Source organism: Branchiostoma floridae, chromosome 2, assembly GCF_000003815.2.
Source record: "Branchiostoma floridae strain S238N-H82 chromosome 2, Bfl_VNyyK, whole genome shotgun sequence".
Classification (NCBI taxonomy): Eukaryota; Metazoa; Chordata; class Leptocardii; order Amphioxiformes; family Branchiostomatidae; genus Branchiostoma; species Branchiostoma floridae.
In genome coordinates, this window is record NC_049980.1 from 17,740,792 (window position 1) to 17,758,904 (window position 18,113).

Here is an 18,113-nt window from a genome sequence, read left to right on the forward strand (position 1 = left end):
TACCCTGGACATATTACCCCTTTGTAAGACATATAACTTAAAGTCTCTTTGTATGCAGTAGTTGGCCTTTGTGTAATATGAAGTTGGTTATCATTATTCATCCTACAAAACAATTCTCCGGGGTCTATATTACTTTCATAGATAGCACAATGTACACTGATATCATATTATAAAGATACCGCCACTTTTCATATAAGCCAATTGGCTTCACACAAGAGTAGATGATCTGAGCAAGGAGGTTATATACAATAGAGATCTGAGATGCAGGTATTGTTAGTAATCCCCAAGGATTACTTGTAGAAATAAGTCCAACCTGGGCATTCATATTAAATCAATCATTTCAAGATGTTTATTTGTGATGCCAGTGGAAGTTTGAAAGCCACCCCAGCAACAGTGTTGAATAGAAGTGCCTACTTATCATTGACACAGTGCATTCAGAGAGAGCAAGCATGGTGGGGTCCTAGATGTCATGATTTATTGATTAATGTGAGAGGTGTGGCAGCTATGACAGGAACTGTGAACTCAGCCCCTCCCTATAGTTTACATAACAAATCTCTTCTTGTTATACTAATGATAAGGACAATTAGCAATGGCAGATGGGAGCACAAGGATGGCTTCCTCTATCCGAAGTTGTCTGAAGCAAGGAGATTGAAACCACTTGTCTGAAGCCAGTGTAATGCTAGGATTTCATTTGTATGAGTAACAAGCCATTTACACTTTGCCTAATGGTATTGAGGTACTATTAAAAACAGCTTGAAATGTACCATATGACAGTGAATGATGGATGCCCTTTCCAATGTTTGCTGCCAAATGCTGTAATGTCTTTTGCTTGACCTTGAAAATTAGAACCTCTGTGATTTAATACCAAACCTGTGTTTTGCGGAAGGGTGATTTTGCCAGTTGATGATTACATGGTTACACAGCCCCGTGACAGAGGCATGCAGATTGCTGTTTGATTTATCTGTAAATATGCAGAACTGCAGTTGACTTTGCTAGTTCACATGGCATGAGCATAACCTTTGAACTTTCATTCTATGTTGATCCTAGATTCTGGCTCCAAATTAGCTAATTAGGATAATCAGGGTATCTGGGAGTAGTTACTCTGGCTTATCTAAGTGTTGTAAGTGATGATAATCAATGCTGCAGGGGTTTGAACCATTAGTGTTGTGAAGATTTTCACACTGATAAAGCTTTCATAAGGAGTCAACAACTTTCGTTTACACAGAACAAAGGAAGGAGCTAAGAAGTTTCGGACTGGCCAATGCATGCAAGATGAAAATTTGTGGTAGATGTCTTTAGCTAAATGCTTTTCAGTTACCCTTTTTGATGGTATGCTTGAGCCTGTTTAGTGTACTAATGGACAAAATGGATGGTACAAAGCTCAAACCACCATGAAAAGGTGTTCCTAAAGAGTCTGCTATCACAGTGTGATAAGCAGGTGATACAATTGTGCGTCCTCACACAGCTTGTCTCCACACACAGACCTCCCATTGTTCCAGCTGTGTGCTAACAGAGGCATGTGTTTGTGTTTTACAGGACGACCTGTCCCTGTGTAAGAACCTGTCAGTGTTATACCTGTATGACAACAGGATCGCCAGGATACAGAACCTGCACTTCGCCTCCAACCTCACCCATCTGTACCTGCAGAACAACCTCATCAATAAAATAGAGAACCTGTCTTTGTTAAGGAGATTAGAAAAACTGTAAGTGTATATTAACCCATTGTAGGACTTTCCTTGTTTGTCATACACTCAAATAATGCTAGGGCAATTTATCAAAATCATATGCCACTTTAGAGTAAAACATGTAGAAAGCCTAAATCATCAACTCGTAGTGATTATACTTAATGTTCTTCATTACAGCCCTTGTTTAACCATTTAGAAAGCTCTTTGTGACGAAGCACAGTGCTTGAAATCACGATCTTAAAGCTGTTCTAGACTCCTAATTGAACTAGTATATGGTATATTCTGTCTAGTTCATTTTACTTAGCCATGATGTACTAGTATGTAATTATTGTAATACATGTGCATGCAGCTTACATTTTTTTTTTCAGTTATGCTGTACATATCTACATACATTTTTGTTGTACCATGTTGTTATATCATGACTCCAGGTACCTAGGAAGTAATGAAATCACAGTTGTGGAAGGTCTGGACAAATTAGAGAACCTGAAGGAGCTACACATAGAGAACCAAAGATTACCCCCTGGGGAGAAGTTACTGTTTGATCCCAGGTCCATCCAAGCATTATCGGTCAGTATAATTGTCATGTTTCATATGTCTCAAATCAATTTTTGTTTCCACTGTACCCTACTCTTGTTTATTTTGGTTTGAAAAACTTCCCTGATCACCACAAAGCTCAGCCCTTACTGTACTTTATCCTTGTTGTTGTTGTTCAGGCGACGTTATGTGTTCTAAACGTCTCTGGGAACAACCTGGAGGACCTGCAGGACTTCCGGTGCCTGGGGCAGCTGAACCAGTTCATGGCAGCTGATAACCAGCTGGAGGACATGAAGGAGCTGGCGCAGGTGCTGACCGGCTGGGTCCAGCTGTGGAGACTGGAGCTGGTGGGCAACCCGCTCTGCCGCAAGGCCAAGTACAGGGACAGGGTCATTGTCATGTCTGCTTCACTCGGTAAGCCAGCACAAACTTGTCCTGCTCCACATATGTACAAAATGTGATACAAGATTTTTTTTTCCATATTAGGTTACATTGCTCCCTAATCAGATGTTCAATCAGATCTAAATTAGCATGACAATTTACAGTGTTGGTATTCTTCAAGTGGTCCTTACACAAAATTACTTGATACACAGGAAAAATAACATACATATACACTACATACATGTGAGTCTACATGTTTTGTTTCCTTTACTCTACAGAAGTCCTAGATGGTAAGGAAATTAATGAGACAGCCAGAAAATTCCTGCTAAGCTGGAAGGCAAACAAGGAGGCCAGACGGAGACAGCGCGAAGACAGGAAGAAGAACGGAGATGCAGACGGAACAAGACGTAAGCATGTCACATACTTACAAAACATGGCTAGTATAGAATTTAAGAGTGCAGTCAAACTGCTCAATAAGACTACTTGGTACCAATACAGTCTGGTCTATGTAGATAGGTGGTCATTATACTTCATAGACAGGATTCTTGGTGGTTGTGCCATTGGGTAGAATTATCAAAAGGTCCACCGAAAAGTGGTCCCATTTGCCATGTGGTCTTAATGTAGAGTTTACAGTACACATTAAACTGAGTGCTTAGTAAAGCATGATAAAAGGGTCATAAGTCTTCAGAACTAAATATAATCAATGGCTGATTATGTGAAGACTATATTGATCAATTTATTTTATTTATTTATTAATCTTTCAGGGTAGTCCCTACAGTTTTGATAAAACTGATTTCCAAGGGAGCCCAAATGAACATAATGGACATAAACATAAAGATAACGATAATCATATAACATAAAACGTGACTAAATCAAAATATGGATAATAACTTAAATGCGATTAGCCCAAATAATAACAACTCAAAGTCGTTAATTACTAAACTCATCACAACAATAGTCATATGAATAGAACATAACAGTACATAAATAAACGAAATCAAGCTAATTTTCAAACCAGATTCGAGGTCGTTGGTCAGAGGGGTCAGAGGTCAGATTGTAAAGCTCGCTTGAATGAATTCAGAGTGGTTTGTGAAGTTGTTGTTGGATTAAGGGAATTGTAGATAGAAACCGCTCTGAAAGCAAACGTTCGTTGGCCTGTTCGAGATGTGTACTTTGGTCTGTGTAACTGTTGAGCCTGTCTGGTGTTATAACTGTGTATTTGATTGTTATAGTTAAAAGTATTGATTAGATAGCTAGGTGCTAGTCCATGCAAACATTTGTACACCATAATGCACAAGTGTTGAGTTCTCCGGTCCTGTAGATATCTCCACTGCAGTGTGTGATGCAGCTCTTCGGTGTTAGCTCTGGGATCCCGCCTCAGTATGATCCTGGCGGCCCTGTTCTGAAGAATCTGTAGGCGTTGTTTGAGTGTAGAGCTGCTGTTGTCCCAGATCACATCGCAGTATTCTACTATTGGTAAAACGATGGCCTTATACAGCATGTTAGCAACATTTGTACCAAGATAAGGTCGTAGGCGTCTAAGCAAACCAATGCGCTGAGATGCTTTACTATGCATCATATCTACATGGTCACTATAGGTAAGACATGAATCAAGGATTACACCCAAATATTTGTATGATGTTACTTTCTCCAGACAATCAATGAGACTGATGTACATGAACTAGTGAATGGACATTTGATCCTCCCAGTGACATGGGTTGAATAAACAGCCTACAGTAGTTTTGATTAGCCCTGACACTGACACGGTCACTTAACCATTTCTCAGTTGGATGCTCATGTGTCTCACTCTTTGTAGTAATAAATACACAATGTCCTCTACTCCCAATGCCCATGATGTCAGAATACTGATGCAGACTTCTACATACATCACATACATTGAACATTCAGAGACAGTACTGATAAAATGTGACGGGTACATTTTCATTTTGCAATGTGTTAGGTGTAAAAGTTGAGGTAATTCCAGCAGAGGAGGATCAACCTGAGTGTGAGTACAGACCAGCAGTGGGGAGTCTATGGGCATAAGGTTCTCCTATTTGTACCCATAATGGCAATGGGCAGTCTCAAAGTCAAAACGTTCTTTCTAAACAGAATTTGTTGCTCATTTTCAAGGCCCAGTCCTATTGGATGCCCAAGTGTATAAGCGAAACAATGAAATAAAGCAGAGCAACTTTAACACCAAAAGACCCCAATTTGACACTGCCAAGTACGTGCCATACATTGTACTTGAAGCGTACTGACTGTTAAAAGCTTTTCATGGGTGCACCATTTGATCTTATTTGCAGTGTTATGCAAATAAAGTGAGCACTTGATCCCAGCTTTACACTCGAGGCAGGTTATGTTACAAAACAATTTTGAGACCACCCAGCCATTCACACTAACCTTTGGACTTCCTCTTCCTTTATGAAAAAAGTATATTTCAGATGTTGGGTTAAACACATCAATAATAAGTTTAATAGGGATCAAGGAAAGAGGTGTTCGCATGGAGGAACAGAAATAAGACATCATCAGGACATTTTCTCCCGAGAATTAGCATAATGTTTGCTTGCCTTTCAGCTTTAGACTCAGAACCTGCCGACCCTGAAATTGCATTTTTGAGGAAGTTATTTGGACAGTCAGGCCCAAATTTTCCCATGATGACCCGGGACAGCCTGAGGCTTCAGCCTCTCCTACAGCTTCCCAGCATGCCCCTGGAGGACCAGACAGTTGATGAGTTGGGCAATGTGGCCCGCTGTAAGTTGTGGTAGAACTTAGGTGGTGGTGGTGTCACTGTGGAGACAAGCACTGCATGGGGCAGCCAACTGGCCAGCATGACTCAAATGAACGTGTACTCGGAAGTTCTAATTTGCTTTGAAATAGGATAACTTTGCACACTTCTTTTTTGTATGTCTAGGAAACAATTCTTCCTGATATTGCTTCTTACAGGCATAGAATATCGGCCATGTTAACCATAGGTGTTGAGATTAACAAATTTTCTCCTTTTAATCCTTGCATAACATTCAGTTTCTTTGTGTGTAAAAAGTTGTCCTTATCATGATATTTTATTTTACTATTTCAGCACTGCACAATATACATGCACATGTACAATGTACTTATGTCATTCAAAGCCAGAGAGATCACATTGTTATACGCATGCATGATAACTGGCACTAGCACAGGCATGGTAAAATATAATATTGTAATATGTACATGTTTCTGTGAGTACTGGTAGGTATAGTACATAAATAGTAGGATCATCTGTGCATGTGCTTAGCCTCATGCTAAGATATATAGATTCAGATAATATTTGCTTTATTGCAAATTCGTGTCCAAGGGCTAATTGTAGATGACAAAGAAAAATTCCAATGTTAAATAGTGTATAGTAATCAACTACCCTGCGATTCAGTTCAGTTCATCCATCTGGTGAGGCTCCCTCCAGATGACTCTGTTGCAGGATGTAGCTTATTGGGTTTGACTTTCGTTTCTGAGACAGTTCAGATAGAAATGCAAATTGCCCTAATGTCCATTTTCAATTACCCCTAGAAGATACTGCTTCATTTTTATCTTTCATATGGTCTTGTACAGTTAGATCAAATGGTATAAGTTTAGGCAGACAGACATCTCCATCTTTCTTGAATAGCTCTTCCCAGAACACCATTCTACAGCTGTTATGTAGCAAGCAGCTGTTCTACAAAGTCTCACTCACCTGTTGCTGAAGCTAATCCTGCTGACCTGCTGTATGTCCACATGTACAGGTGAACTGCCACCTCTACAGCTTCCCCACGCTCCTCTCAGAAACTACATCATGCCAGGCCTCCCGGGGGCGCGCAAGCAGTTTGAAGCCATCCTGGCGCGGTCTCGCAGCCTGCCCGGCTCCGCAGACGTGATGGGGCGAGGTGACATGCTCGCGCAGAAAACCGAGATCATTGCAGAGTTGCCCAAGAAGAGCCTGAGTGACCTCCAGGCTCCCATTAGGTATGTCTGACTGGTTAGAATAATCCAGTTTGAGGAGAGACTAAGGAACGACTAATATCTTAGCATCTCATCTGTGTTGGTAAATGACATTATGGATAAACTAGGAGTAGGCCGAAAATTTGTAGGATCAACCAAAGGTCTGAGGGGGATCTGATCCATGGGAGGGCTGGTACAGGCGAAACAGCAACCCGAAAAAAAACACATTTCAAATTTTCAATCCTTTATTCAGTACAGTGGCACACTTGAAGTGTGTTCGAACTATTCGAAATTTCCACAAGAAAAACAAACACTGGCCCACCTATATGTGATCACAGTATATCTGGATTTAAATAATTTTACTTTTTGTTTTGTTATAATAAATCTTGAGATTTTCTATTAAAGAAAAGCAGCAGCATCAATAATTTTCGTCACAGAGTTTGGAACTTCAACATGAACCACACTTCTGAATTCTCAATAAGTGGTTGCTCAGATTTCTACCACACTTCTAATGATTTGCTGTGTTTGTTACTTATGCTGGTTTGCTGTGTTTGTTACTTATGCTGGTTTGCTGTGTTTGTTACTTATGCTGGTTTGTTACTTATGCTGGCTTGCTGTGTTTGTTACTTATGCTGGCTTGCTGTGTTTGTTTGTGACTTCTAACAGATTGCTGTGTTTGTTGCCATGGTTGTTTCCTCCAGGCGAGTATGGGAGCCGGCACCCGATGCTCATGTTATGCCCTCCTCGGTTGACCCTGACCAGCAGTTTGTCACCATTCCTACTAACTTTACACCTGAGCCTCCCACTAACATCCATCCTATGTCTGCCAAGATATGACTGCCACCCACTCCCAGAGTGCAATAAAAATGTATGTCATCATTCTTGCTGGTGACTTTTTTGGTGGTGGGTACTTAGATACATGTATATCATCTTAGCCTGTATAAATTATGATGGGTTTTAGGATTTGATATCTTTTGGGAATGACTTTGACCAAGAAGGCTACCAGGTTTTGAATATATCATGGATTGAAAGAATGTGAATACCCTTATTGCTCCTTTTATACATGCCCATACAGTGAGGATACATTTGCCTTCTCTAGGCTTGCCGCCTACAGGTTGTCTGGATTGTAGGAATTATTTGGCAAAAAGGGAAATAAATTATGGAAAATCAGTTAAAATATCATTACATTGTTTAGACCAACTCCCTTGTTTAGACTCAGCGAAAAGAGAATTTTTAAGTTGACCAAGGACATCCTTGAGTCGACTTACGACTTACAATCCCTAGAAAAAGAAAACAGTTAAGTCGTTTTCACTTTCAATAACCGTTTTCTCTTTCTTTAAGTTATTTGGATGTTCTTTCCCTAACAGGTAACTAATATTGTTGATAATAACAACTGATAACAACTGTTAATCAGTTTAGTGTAAATTTTATCCTAACCTTTTAATATACCATCCACCAGATCTAGGTATGCAAGAATCTTAGTGGGTGAACCAGGGGGCACGCCCATCCCGAGGGACCTTCCGCCACCAATCAGAAGTTCACCTGTCCTCAGACCGTCACTTCAAGCGAAAGCCATAGACGTGCGGAGCTCCAACCAATTTGTAGATTCCAAGGTTCTGTGATGGTGTTCAATTCCACTCAAGCTCATCAAAAGGGATTCATTCACATAACGTTCTTAGGAAAATTGGACAGGTGGTATTCTGAATATCGCTGTTCGTAGACTCCAACCTGACTACAACTGCCTCCAGTCCAAATGAATTTTTGTACAAATCTGTCATGTAGACAGCTTATCATCCATAATGTGATGGCTGTATAAACACTATTATTTTCCATGTGATAACTCTTTTACGGATGTTACTCTGGAAGTCATTGGCTAAGAAGAAGTTACTTGTAATCTTAAGTGTAAAGCTGCATGTTTTCATCTTCAAGAGACAATACATTGAAATTGTCTTGGCAATATTTGCCTCACAGCTGTGTTAACTTTGATGCTCATGTTGGCAATGGTTTTCAAGAAGTCATCTGATATCTATCACATTGTTTGCAGCATGACTAACTTGTGTTCCCTTGGCAAGGTGTTATGGTGTATTTCTAGGCCTTAATAAATACATAAGGAAGTTCTACAGTGACACAGTGAACACAACAGTAAGGAGTTATAAATTGATGAAACTCCAAGTAAGGTTGTTGATTATTGATCTTTATACTACTGGTAGCTATTGCATGAACATCATTGTGTATATATTAGTAACAAAGTGGGGAGTAAGTGCTGGTTTTAGTTACTCCTATGTAAGGGATGTGACTAGGTCATTTTTTCAGCCCTTCTCAATATTACCTTTGCCAAAAAGAGTTGTACGTCATCCTGTCAGGACAGATCTTCAAAGTGAAACTGCCGACTGCTGCTATCTTTCTTATGCACTTGGAAGTGTTGTATTTTTTTGTAACTTATATCAACAACATTTCTGCGTTCTGCCATGTTTGTTTTGGAATGTTGTTTTGTGACTTGGGCAAGAAGATAACTGTCATTGCAGGTGGACAAATTAAGATGTCAAATGTATATGCATTTTGTTTAATAGGTTCAATCCACCATTTTTGTAGCTTGATTCACAACTGACATACACATACAGAATAGGGGTGGGTACCGGTATATGAAGTTCAGGTCCAGGTCCCTGGGCCTTATTGTGAATGGGCATTACTCAAAACTATGGTCCATTTCGTTACAAAGGAATCTGTTTGGTGGAGTACCCTATATTCCAGCTCCCCAGTATAATCCGTTAATTTTCTTATCGGTCCAACATCCGGTCTGCTGAATTTTTTCCAGACCAGTCCATCAAGAAATAACAGTTTTGTACTGGTACACTGTACCGGTACCCACCCCTAATACAGAATATATCACTGCTGGTGTGAATTTGACCTTGCTGCGCAAACGTTGAAATAAAGTGCACAGAACAACATCTGTGCCTGGTGTAATTACTTGTACGGTTTTATTAATTTCTTCAAGGTTTATCATGCCATTTTCACCTTCAAGTGCTGGATAATTGGTAGAGGATTACAATGTAAGTTTCATCAGCAGCTAGGAATATGTGAGCATAGGATAGAGCTGGCATACTATTCATCATAACATCAAAGCTTAGAGATACAAAAAAATTGTGTTGCCTTGTCTGAAACAATTCAACCGTTTCAAATAACTTGAGGTGAAGTGCGGTGGCTTCACATCCTGTTTGGTCCAACACTCAGTCAAAACACCATTACTCCTTATACTCCTTGATTGCAATACATGTACTTGGTTGGCCTGACTACCAGTCTGTTTACAACAATATACACTATAATGTTAAACACGATAGTTGCTATCTTGATGCCAACTAAAATTAGCAAAGATTGGAACTTTGCATAACTCTATGGCTGAGATTGGTTATACTAAGGAAAAGTATCACTAGGATTGCATCCATTACAGCTATTGTCTCTAAGAAGCACTCTTCAGTATATTGTATTTCAATGACAACACGTATAGTGGCCTTGGGACTGCCTCTGTCAAGCATGTAAAATACTTGCAAGACAGCCACTAATGACTGATTAGCATGTCACCACCGTAAACTGAGCCTACGACTACCCAGTTCTAAGTATGATATGGATGCCGGAATCAGTGAAGACTGGCTCACTCAGCTCACCCACTTTCAGCTTGAAGGTTGCCTCTTCAAAGGGCTTCTGCATTTGGCCTGGTCCGAAGAAGCCGAGATCCCCACCCTTCCTGGCTGAGCTGCAGTCACTTTCAGTCGCTGCCAGGACTGCAAGAGTCACCTCGCCAGACACGATTCTTTGACGGAAATCTGTGGGAACACGATGAAATCAGGGCTCTAGCCAGCTCAAATTTTTTTTCCGTCAGCCAATTCCCATTGTCCCGAAAACCACGAAAATTTATTTCTCAAAGTTCGTAGAATGCTTGATAAGGACTTCCAGGAGTTAGAAAGACTGAACTGAGACCTTGAAAAACAGGTTTTTAATGAGATTATCGTAGGCAAAAGGACGCCGATACACATTGTCAACGATCATAACAATAGCAAAACAAACAGTGTGTAGCTTTTACGGCCGTGGACGGCGTCCCCAAGCCGCCTGTAGCTTCCATCAATGATTTTGTCCGTCAAGGTTGACGGATTGGTTTTAAAATTTTTCCGGCACGCGCAGCAAATTTCCGTCAATTGACGGAAAAACGTACGCTGGCTAGAGCCCTGGATGAAATACATAACAATAATGATGATTCCATTGACTGTCATATGAGGGGGTAGTCAGAAAACTTCCCCATACTTCCAGGATCCATTTCAAATGTCATCTTCCTTATAATTATTAGAAACTGAAATTTTCAAGCACAAAGAGAAGAACAAGTTGGACTGCAGGGACTTATTTTGGTTCATACAGTAGCTTACCATTAAGCAACTCCAGGGCTTCCTCCTGAGTGCGTGTTATCTTGTCCTGTTTCCAAGATGAAGGTCGTCTGGAGCCTACATGCTTCACCAGTAAGTGGGAACATCGCACCTGTGGGAGACAGTACCAAGTAGTCTCACAAACACTTGTCATCAATATCTTATTCTTTCATCTCTGATTAATAAAAACATTACAATGTGCTGTGGGTTTTCTTAAGAAGGGCACTGCACTCCCAGGCTGTAAAAAGGCACCCCCTTACCCAAGGAACAGTTTCTCTGACAAGCATAAAATTCAGAAACCATTTAACCTACTAGGTCAAATACAGCTGCAGTCTTCAAGTTCAACTGTGACCTGACTGTAATTTTCCACTCTAAAGAATCCTCAGATCAGAATATTACCAACATTTTTTTTAAGATTGTCAAACTCCACCATGAAGTCCAAAAATTGCCATTATGTGCCATAGCCCCCAACAAACTGCCATAGCTGCCAAATACATTGTTGCAGTCATAGTACAGTACTAGTCTTACCTGAGATGTTGCAGCATCTGTAGGCTTCTCCCACTGACTTTGCTTTGTATGCACATTGAGATAGTAAGCTCTCCCTGCATCAGTGTAAAGCAAACAGCATTGTTCAGATGTGATAAATACTTGCAGTAAGTTACAAGTATAGTTATTGATCTTACCACATAAGTACGTTTCTGAGGCAAAAAAAAATGTCTTACCACAACAAGAATGCTTTTAGTCCAATATTTCAATGCACACACTTTTATGATACCACAGAGGTTTCACATACCAATCATGTTACCAACATGTTGAAGTGGTTATATTAGGCAGACAAGGTCTACCAGTAACTGCCACTCTAGTACCTTACTTCTGGCCAATACACTTGAGTTGTAAAGTATTCAGCCCCATGTCTACAACTTACAAGTTTATTTATACATGTGTATAACATTATCATAAACTTTCCTTGCTTCAAGTAACAATGCATAGAAAGATGTCATTTTAATTTCCGACTGGTGCAAAGTTGGTCCCGACCAGTCAGTGGAAATTACTGTGTTCAGGCAAACCCGTATTAGCAGCCACCTTTGTATAGCAGACACCTGGCCATAGTGGCCACTTTTTGTCGGTCCCTTGGATTCGTAATGATTAAGAAATAGGCTTAGCGGCCACCTGTCCAACACGGCCACACGATTTCCGGTCCCGTTGATACAGAAACACTGCGTATTTCGACCATACTGCAGCCTTATGTCACCCTGCGAGGATTTAGAGTTCCTAACAGGGTCATTTTGGCGGTAGCAGAAGGTATACATAATGCATGCCTTGAGCATGAAATTGCAAGTCTTTGTTGGGGAATTTACCGATCGAGACAATGTTACTTGGTGAGAAAGATTAGTGGGAACCGAAATCATGTGTAGCTTGCTCATGGTCAATTGATCAACATTTTCTCTATAGTGGCCACCTGTCTATAGTGGCCATATTTTTCCAGTCCCTTGAGTGGCCGCTATAGACAGATTTGACTGTACTCATAGCTCTATTGGACCAGACTCTGACCAGTGATTAATTTTTTTTGGAATAAGAAGTTGCCCAACCCTGGCTCTTGCTGACTCTCTTCTCCCAGCCCTCTGGAAGGTCCTCCTGATCGCCCATTGTTTCTGATGTTCCAGCTTCTCCTTGATTCTACAGTTTCCAACCTAAATTAAATACAGGATAAGACAATTGTTAGTTCAACTACGAAATGAGAGTTTCACTTTTGCAATGCTATAAGATACAATACGAATTACAATGATTAACAACATTATTGTGATTTGCACGAACCTTATGCGAATGACGTAATGTCACGTGACTTGGTGATTGGCTGGTTTCGCATAAGGTTCGTGCAAATTGCATAACGAAGGTTTGTGTGTGTCACATAGTGATTCGTACGAATCACACTTGGTTTGTATGTTTTCGCATAGTGATTCGAGTGATAATTTCATAAGGTTTGTGCATTTTCACATAGTGATTCGTGCGTATCACATTATGTTCGCACAAATCTCATAGGGTTCGTGCAAAATTTTCTAAAGTCACCTCTGACCATACTGATACCAAGGAGGTTTTTCCCATGGGAATGGAAATGCAAAACCTTTGTCTAGACTATGATACACGTCAGGACAGTAGTGACACTCAGCAGTCAACAAACACCATATTGTAGCCTACCTAGCAAAGCACCACAACACCTCATTAGTCTTACAAAATTCATGATGATGCAGCAGCATGTATACCAAGGATCATACGGAATCAGGACGACTCGGACCATTACTAACTCGGCCCATTGAAAATCTGGTCAACTCGGACCACCCCCCTGGTCAACTCGGACCAACCCCATGTACCAGTCGGACCAAATTACGTATTGAAAAAAAAAGTTAATTTGACATTTCTTGGTACATTTGTACTAACGGTTAGTATTATAAAGATTGTCCCCAGCTGCTACTATTAGAACGTGTCATATGTGCCGCGGGCGCCGGCGATATCAAAACAAAGTGGACACGGTCGGCTTGAAAAAAATCCTTAATTAGCAATTAATCTTCAACAAGAATGACTCATTCTCTGATCAATACCCACATCTTATTTGTCTAAAGCTATTCCGAAGAGCAAGTAATAATAAAGTTTACTACTGTCCCCTATTAGAAGCGCCTCACACATATACACATTGCGTATTTCGGGGTCAACGACCTAATGTGCGCCTCATGGAATGCCGAAAAGTTCCTATGAATTACACAATCCAATCAATCCAACCAACAGTTTTCTCATTTCAGAGTATATACATATAAAACTAGTGTTGGGGATTACATTTTCTAAAAAAAAATCAATCAAATAGCTGTCCCGGGGTGATGGTCCGAGTTGTCCCGGCAGATGGGCCGAGTTGACTGGGCCGAGTTGGTAATGGTCCGAGTCGTCCGACAGTCGGATCATACTAAATTTATTTCCAGAACATAACGTCATAAAAATAACGTTATACCACAACAACCGACACTTCAGTTTCACAGTTATGAGGGATAGCACGTCACCGGAACGTAATGCGCCTGCGCGAACCCTGGTGGTTTGGGGCTTGGTTTGGACAACGTTGCATTGAAATCCCGCTTGTTGCACAGTATATGTTAGAGACATAGTTTCATGCAAAACGTACACGGGATTTTACCCTTATTTACGCACGTACTTTCTTAAATGCGGCCCTTTAGTAAACCGGGGGTTTAGCAAGGTTTAGCATGTCTATACTTTTCGCGCAGGCGCAGTACGTTCCGGTGACGTGCTATGAGGGATTGGGTTGCACTTTTAACTCCAGGTTATTGATAAATAATATGAAATTCACGAATGAAGCTGCCGTTGTCGGGATGTCCCTACCGTTGCGTTGAGATGATCCCTGGACGTTTCTTCCCTGACAGCAAGTTGCACACCGGCCGGGTCAAAGGTCATGGACTACGGGCTGTGTAGTTCAGTTTCAACGAACACAAAGTCATCTGGGGTTCGTTGAATTTCCATATTTTTCTACCTTTCACGTTCATAGGTTTTTTAAAACTTACTTGGGTTAATAAAATGGAAAAGTCCACCCTGGGAACGACAGGTAAGTACGCATGCGTCGCGCCCTATGACCTGTATTTTGGCGGGAAGTCCGGTAGAAAGTAAGACTTGTGATTGTGAACTGTTCACATATCTCTCCAAAATGCAGTTTTCAGGCAACCGCACGAAAAAAAGTCGGCGAACGGTAACACTGACGGGGGGAAGAAACGAGAAGCAATACCCACACAACCTCCAGTTCTACAAAATCCCTCCAACCGAGACAGTGTCGCTGGAAGAGTTTGAGACCTTTGCGATTGATCGACTCAAAGGTTTGATACCTAACGTTATTCACCTTGCATACCTTGCATCCAGCCGATAGGTACCCTTGTCGGGTAAATATTCTGAAGTTTCCTTAGGTTAGACTAGCCAAGCTGACCTGGCTAACCTTGCTTAAGAATCACATGCCATGGGGAGGTTGAACACCATAGGGTTTGACTGGCTAATGTTGATTCAGCAAAGTTTAAAATAATTCGCTACCGCACCCCCCCCCCCATCTCTGTGCTGTACCACAACTATGTGTACAGGTGTATATTTTTTATAACAAATATATCAAATCATAGTGATTCTTTTGCACATATCATACTCCTCTTTATTTTCCCCCACATTTTAACGTTCCAGTCCTAAAATCTGTGGAGAGTGCAGGAATCAAGTACATGAAAACATCTGAGCAGTACCAGACCAAACTGGAGCAGGACATCAAGAAACTCATGCCCATTGCTGTCAGGAAGGTTAGGAACTATACTTGTATCTATATTATACATGTATAGCCAATTTCACACACTAGAAAATATACTGTAGCTCGAAAGTAAAACTGACATGCTTTTCAATCCAGCCATTTTGCATAATTTTTATTTCTATCTTATCAAGAAATCGACATTTCTTGGGTTCATACTCATCAATTGAAATGAAGTGAACTTCGAAATGAAGTGAACTTCGAAATGAAGTGAACTTCATTCATTGTTATGTCTATGTTTTCCAGACTGATGTGGATGGTGGGGTGCAGGACAAAGACTATGATGACAGGAGAAAGGACCACATCTCTCACTTTATCCTCAGACTGGCCTACTGTAAATCGTATGTTTCTGCCTTAAATGCATTCATTGCCCCATATCCACATCCTGCCATAATAGTTTGTTAATCTTGTTGCAGTTTTGCTTTGGTCGACATTGAAGATCCTTGACTATCTACATGTCTGACACATTGTACACTTACATGTATTGTTTTCCTTGTAGTGGCCATTACTTATTTCTTAAATGGGGGGATTATGCTATCCAGACAGAGGTACTTAGGTTTTATCCTCCAGGAAATTAGCATTGACATACTTCATATTGACATACTTTCATTCAGTAAAATAATGTGTATGATTTTAAATGTTAGCCATGTCTGATCCATGTCATAAGATAATCACATCATCATGAATGTGATACAAAAGTTACTCAAGTACCCCTCTTATTGTGTACAGTAACGCATACATGTCCCGGTGTCCCTTCAGTGAAGACTTGCGGCGCTGGTTCCTGACCCAGGAAATGGACCTGTTTCGCTTCCGCTTCCAACAGGAGTCGAAGGATGCCATTGGTCACTTTCTACAGCTGAATAACTTAGACTATCAGCCTGTAAGCTCACTTAACACATTGGGTACCTACTGCCTGGCAAAATACACCAGATATTATACATTTGATGGAGTACTGCAAGAAGTAGGCAGGTTCAGCAACATTGATGTGACTTAGGCATATGGCATATTGATTCTTGCCAAACACTTTCTCCTACAGGATTAGCCAGTATGTATATTTGCATTGACTGAGACAACTTCTAGCTAATGATTGCAAAAATTCCAGATGTACCAAAACACTTTCTAACATCTGTCATTTTCCTGGTACATGTAATTATTATCTCAGGCCACACCAATTTAATTTCTTGGTTCACGGATTCGCTCGCTCCTATTTTTTGCAAAAAAAAATAAAAATAAAAATTACCACTCAGCAAATTTTCACCATTAATGAAACCATTTACCAATTTTCTGGTGTAGCAAATTGGCCTTTACATTATAAGCTTCTTAAAATGTGGGTATTATCATTGCAGTTATATTTTTCATTCATGAAGAATGGGACAAACATAAAAACTGACACTACTTTTGTAATTTTCAACGGACAGGTGCTGTTACTGTACAGTAATAGTGTTTTTGTACTTTTTTCAAGCTGAAAACTTTTTACTCTTTATGTTTTGGATTAGACTTTACCTTTACCCCAACCATTTTACAATTTTTTTTCGCCCTCTCGCTCCATATTTTTTATGAAAAAATCCGTAACCAAGAAATTAAATTGAAGTGGCCTCAAGGTCTTTAAAAATGATGTGAGGATAAAGGGTGGTACGTGTATAAATGTTGTAATATGTGGTCATGCTCAGATCCCAGAGGAAGAGAAGAAGGCCCTGCGTGATGAACTTAAATCATCATCTTACGAGATGAAGGGAGACAAGTTTGAGACTACTGACTTCTACAAGGTATAAATGTTAATCATGTTTATGAAGTATCATCTGTTTGTCTTTGTGCTATTGCCATCTCTCACAGGGCTTTGTATACAATTTTTCTGCATGTAAGATTGCCTGTACCAGAGAAACAAAGATGATTAGCTCTATTTTGTACTTTGTGTAGTAGTTGTTGCCATACATTTAACCATGTACAATTGTTGTTGCCATACATTTTACCATGTACAATTGTCGTGCAATAAAGTTCTATATTAATGAACTGAGTCCTCCCCAGAGGATGGAATAACGGAGGCCCTCCAAATACTCCTAGCCCAGCTCCACTATACTACTTGTGAAATTTGGTGTGCTTCTTCCCTATTTTCTTGGTTAGTTTTGCTATAATTAATGAAAATTCACAGATTTTTGTGCCATCTGGCCCCTTTTTTCCTGTGGCATTGTCTGCAAAAACTTGTGAATGGGTGATGTTAAAAACAATAGTTGTTTTGCCACTGGGGAGAACCCTGATCGGAAATGCCTGCACAATTCCACTTTAATTTGTACTACCTTGCACATGGGGGTAGTAAAATGCATTGTCTGAGCCCTGTCTCCCTTCTTTAGAGATGTACTTTTCCAGGCAGTTATTAATCCATTATTACGTGTACCCTATTGCAGGTGCCATTTCAGGAAGCCCTAGACCTGGTGCGAGCAAGGAAAGTTTACCTGAAGAAGGTTGGTTCTAATGTTACACATGAGACACCACAATTTTTCTCCAGAATGCAACTTAAGTCATTCTTATGAAACTATTCAAAGCAACTAATGTTGACAAATGAAACTGTAAGTTGGGGAAAGTTTGTTGTATATCTTGCCGTTGTGCTGGACCTTCCGGTATATTCCCTCCTTCACCCTGTCCATATAGGGCTATGTGTACGTGCCCCAGAGTGAGCTGGTGTCCATCATCCTCAGTGCCTTCAGGGAAAACCTATCCAAGGCTCTAGCAGTAAGTCCAGTTTACATTCTCATCTGATTACTGTTGTTTGGGGATATATCAGGGGAGTTGGTCTGGTAAGGGCTTGTGTAAAAGTGGAAAGTGGAT

The 18,113-nt window shown here is 40.4% G+C and overlaps 3 protein-coding genes across 7 annotated transcripts in view; 2 read left to right on the forward strand and 1 right to left on the reverse strand.

Moving 5' to 3' along the window:
• The window catches only part of LOC118409600 (protein phosphatase 1 regulatory subunit 42-like), a 10,143-nt gene extending 1,438 nt beyond the window's left edge, over positions 1-8,705 (forward strand). Inside the window, exons 2-10 of one of the 5 annotated variants that reach the window (XM_035810733.1) lie at positions 1,537-1,703; positions 2,114-2,252; positions 2,399-2,633; positions 2,879-3,007; positions 4,561-4,605; positions 5,175-5,351; positions 6,353-6,572; positions 7,250-7,416; positions 8,008-8,177. In XM_035810733.1, coding sequence (XP_035666626.1) covers positions 1,537-1,703; positions 2,114-2,252; positions 2,399-2,633; positions 2,879-3,007; positions 4,561-4,605; positions 5,175-5,351; positions 6,353-6,572; positions 7,250-7,385 — 1,248 coding nt within the window. In that variant the 3' untranslated portion in view covers positions 7,386-7,416; positions 8,008-8,177. Of the gene's footprint in view, positions 1-1,536; positions 1,704-2,113; positions 2,253-2,398; positions 2,634-2,878; positions 3,008-4,560; positions 4,606-5,174; positions 5,352-6,352; positions 6,573-7,249; positions 7,417-8,007 lie in introns of all 5 variants that reach the window. The other 4 variants (XM_035810732.1, XM_035810734.1, XM_035810737.1 and 1 more) reach the window with 4 other exon arrangements.
• A 385-nt stretch (positions 8,706-9,090) lies between these two features.
• LOC118409602 (peptidyl-prolyl cis-trans isomerase NIMA-interacting 1-like) lies at positions 9,091-14,538 on the reverse strand. The gene is made up of 5 exons (XM_035810739.1): positions 14,342-14,538; positions 12,550-12,651; positions 11,489-11,562; positions 10,964-11,072; positions 9,091-10,369 (listed from the first exon to the last, which is right to left on the reverse strand). The coding sequence occupies exons 2-5, from the start codon at positions 12,605-12,607 to the stop codon at positions 10,149-10,151; spliced, it is 462 nt and encodes a 153-aa protein (XP_035666632.1). The 5' UTR covers positions 12,608-12,651; positions 14,342-14,538; the 3' UTR covers positions 9,091-10,148.
• Positions 14,539-14,576: 38 nt separating this feature from the next.
• LOC118408805 (DNA primase large subunit-like) overlaps positions 14,577-18,113 on the forward strand; it is a 6,577-nt gene continuing 3,040 nt past the window's right edge. The window contains exons 1-7 of the mRNA XM_035809665.1: positions 14,577-14,826; positions 15,176-15,285; positions 15,537-15,631; positions 16,050-16,170; positions 16,961-17,056; positions 17,693-17,749; positions 17,937-18,043. Of these exons, the coding sequence (XP_035665558.1) occupies positions 14,586-14,826; positions 15,176-15,285; positions 15,537-15,631; positions 16,050-16,170; positions 16,961-17,056; positions 17,693-17,749; positions 17,937-18,043 (827 nt within the window). The 5' untranslated portion in view covers positions 14,577-14,585. The remainder of the gene's footprint in view (positions 14,827-15,175; positions 15,286-15,536; positions 15,632-16,049; positions 16,171-16,960; positions 17,057-17,692; positions 17,750-17,936; positions 18,044-18,113) is intronic.

Bases quoted from the DNA above. Each gene is read 5' to 3' on its own strand.
- LOC118409602 (XM_035810739.1), bottom strand. From the start codon at position 12,607: ATGGGCGATCAGGAGGACCTTCCAGAGGGCTGGGAGAAGAGAGTCAGC. The intron at 11,563-12,549 runs GTTGGGCAACTT...ACACTGATGCAG, and splicing joins GAGAGTCAGCAAGAGCCAGG to GGAGAGCTTACTATCTCAAT. The intron at 11,073-11,488 runs GTAAGACTAGTA...TGTCTCCCACAG, and splicing joins CAGATGCTGCAACATCTCAG to GTGCGATGTTCCCACTTACT.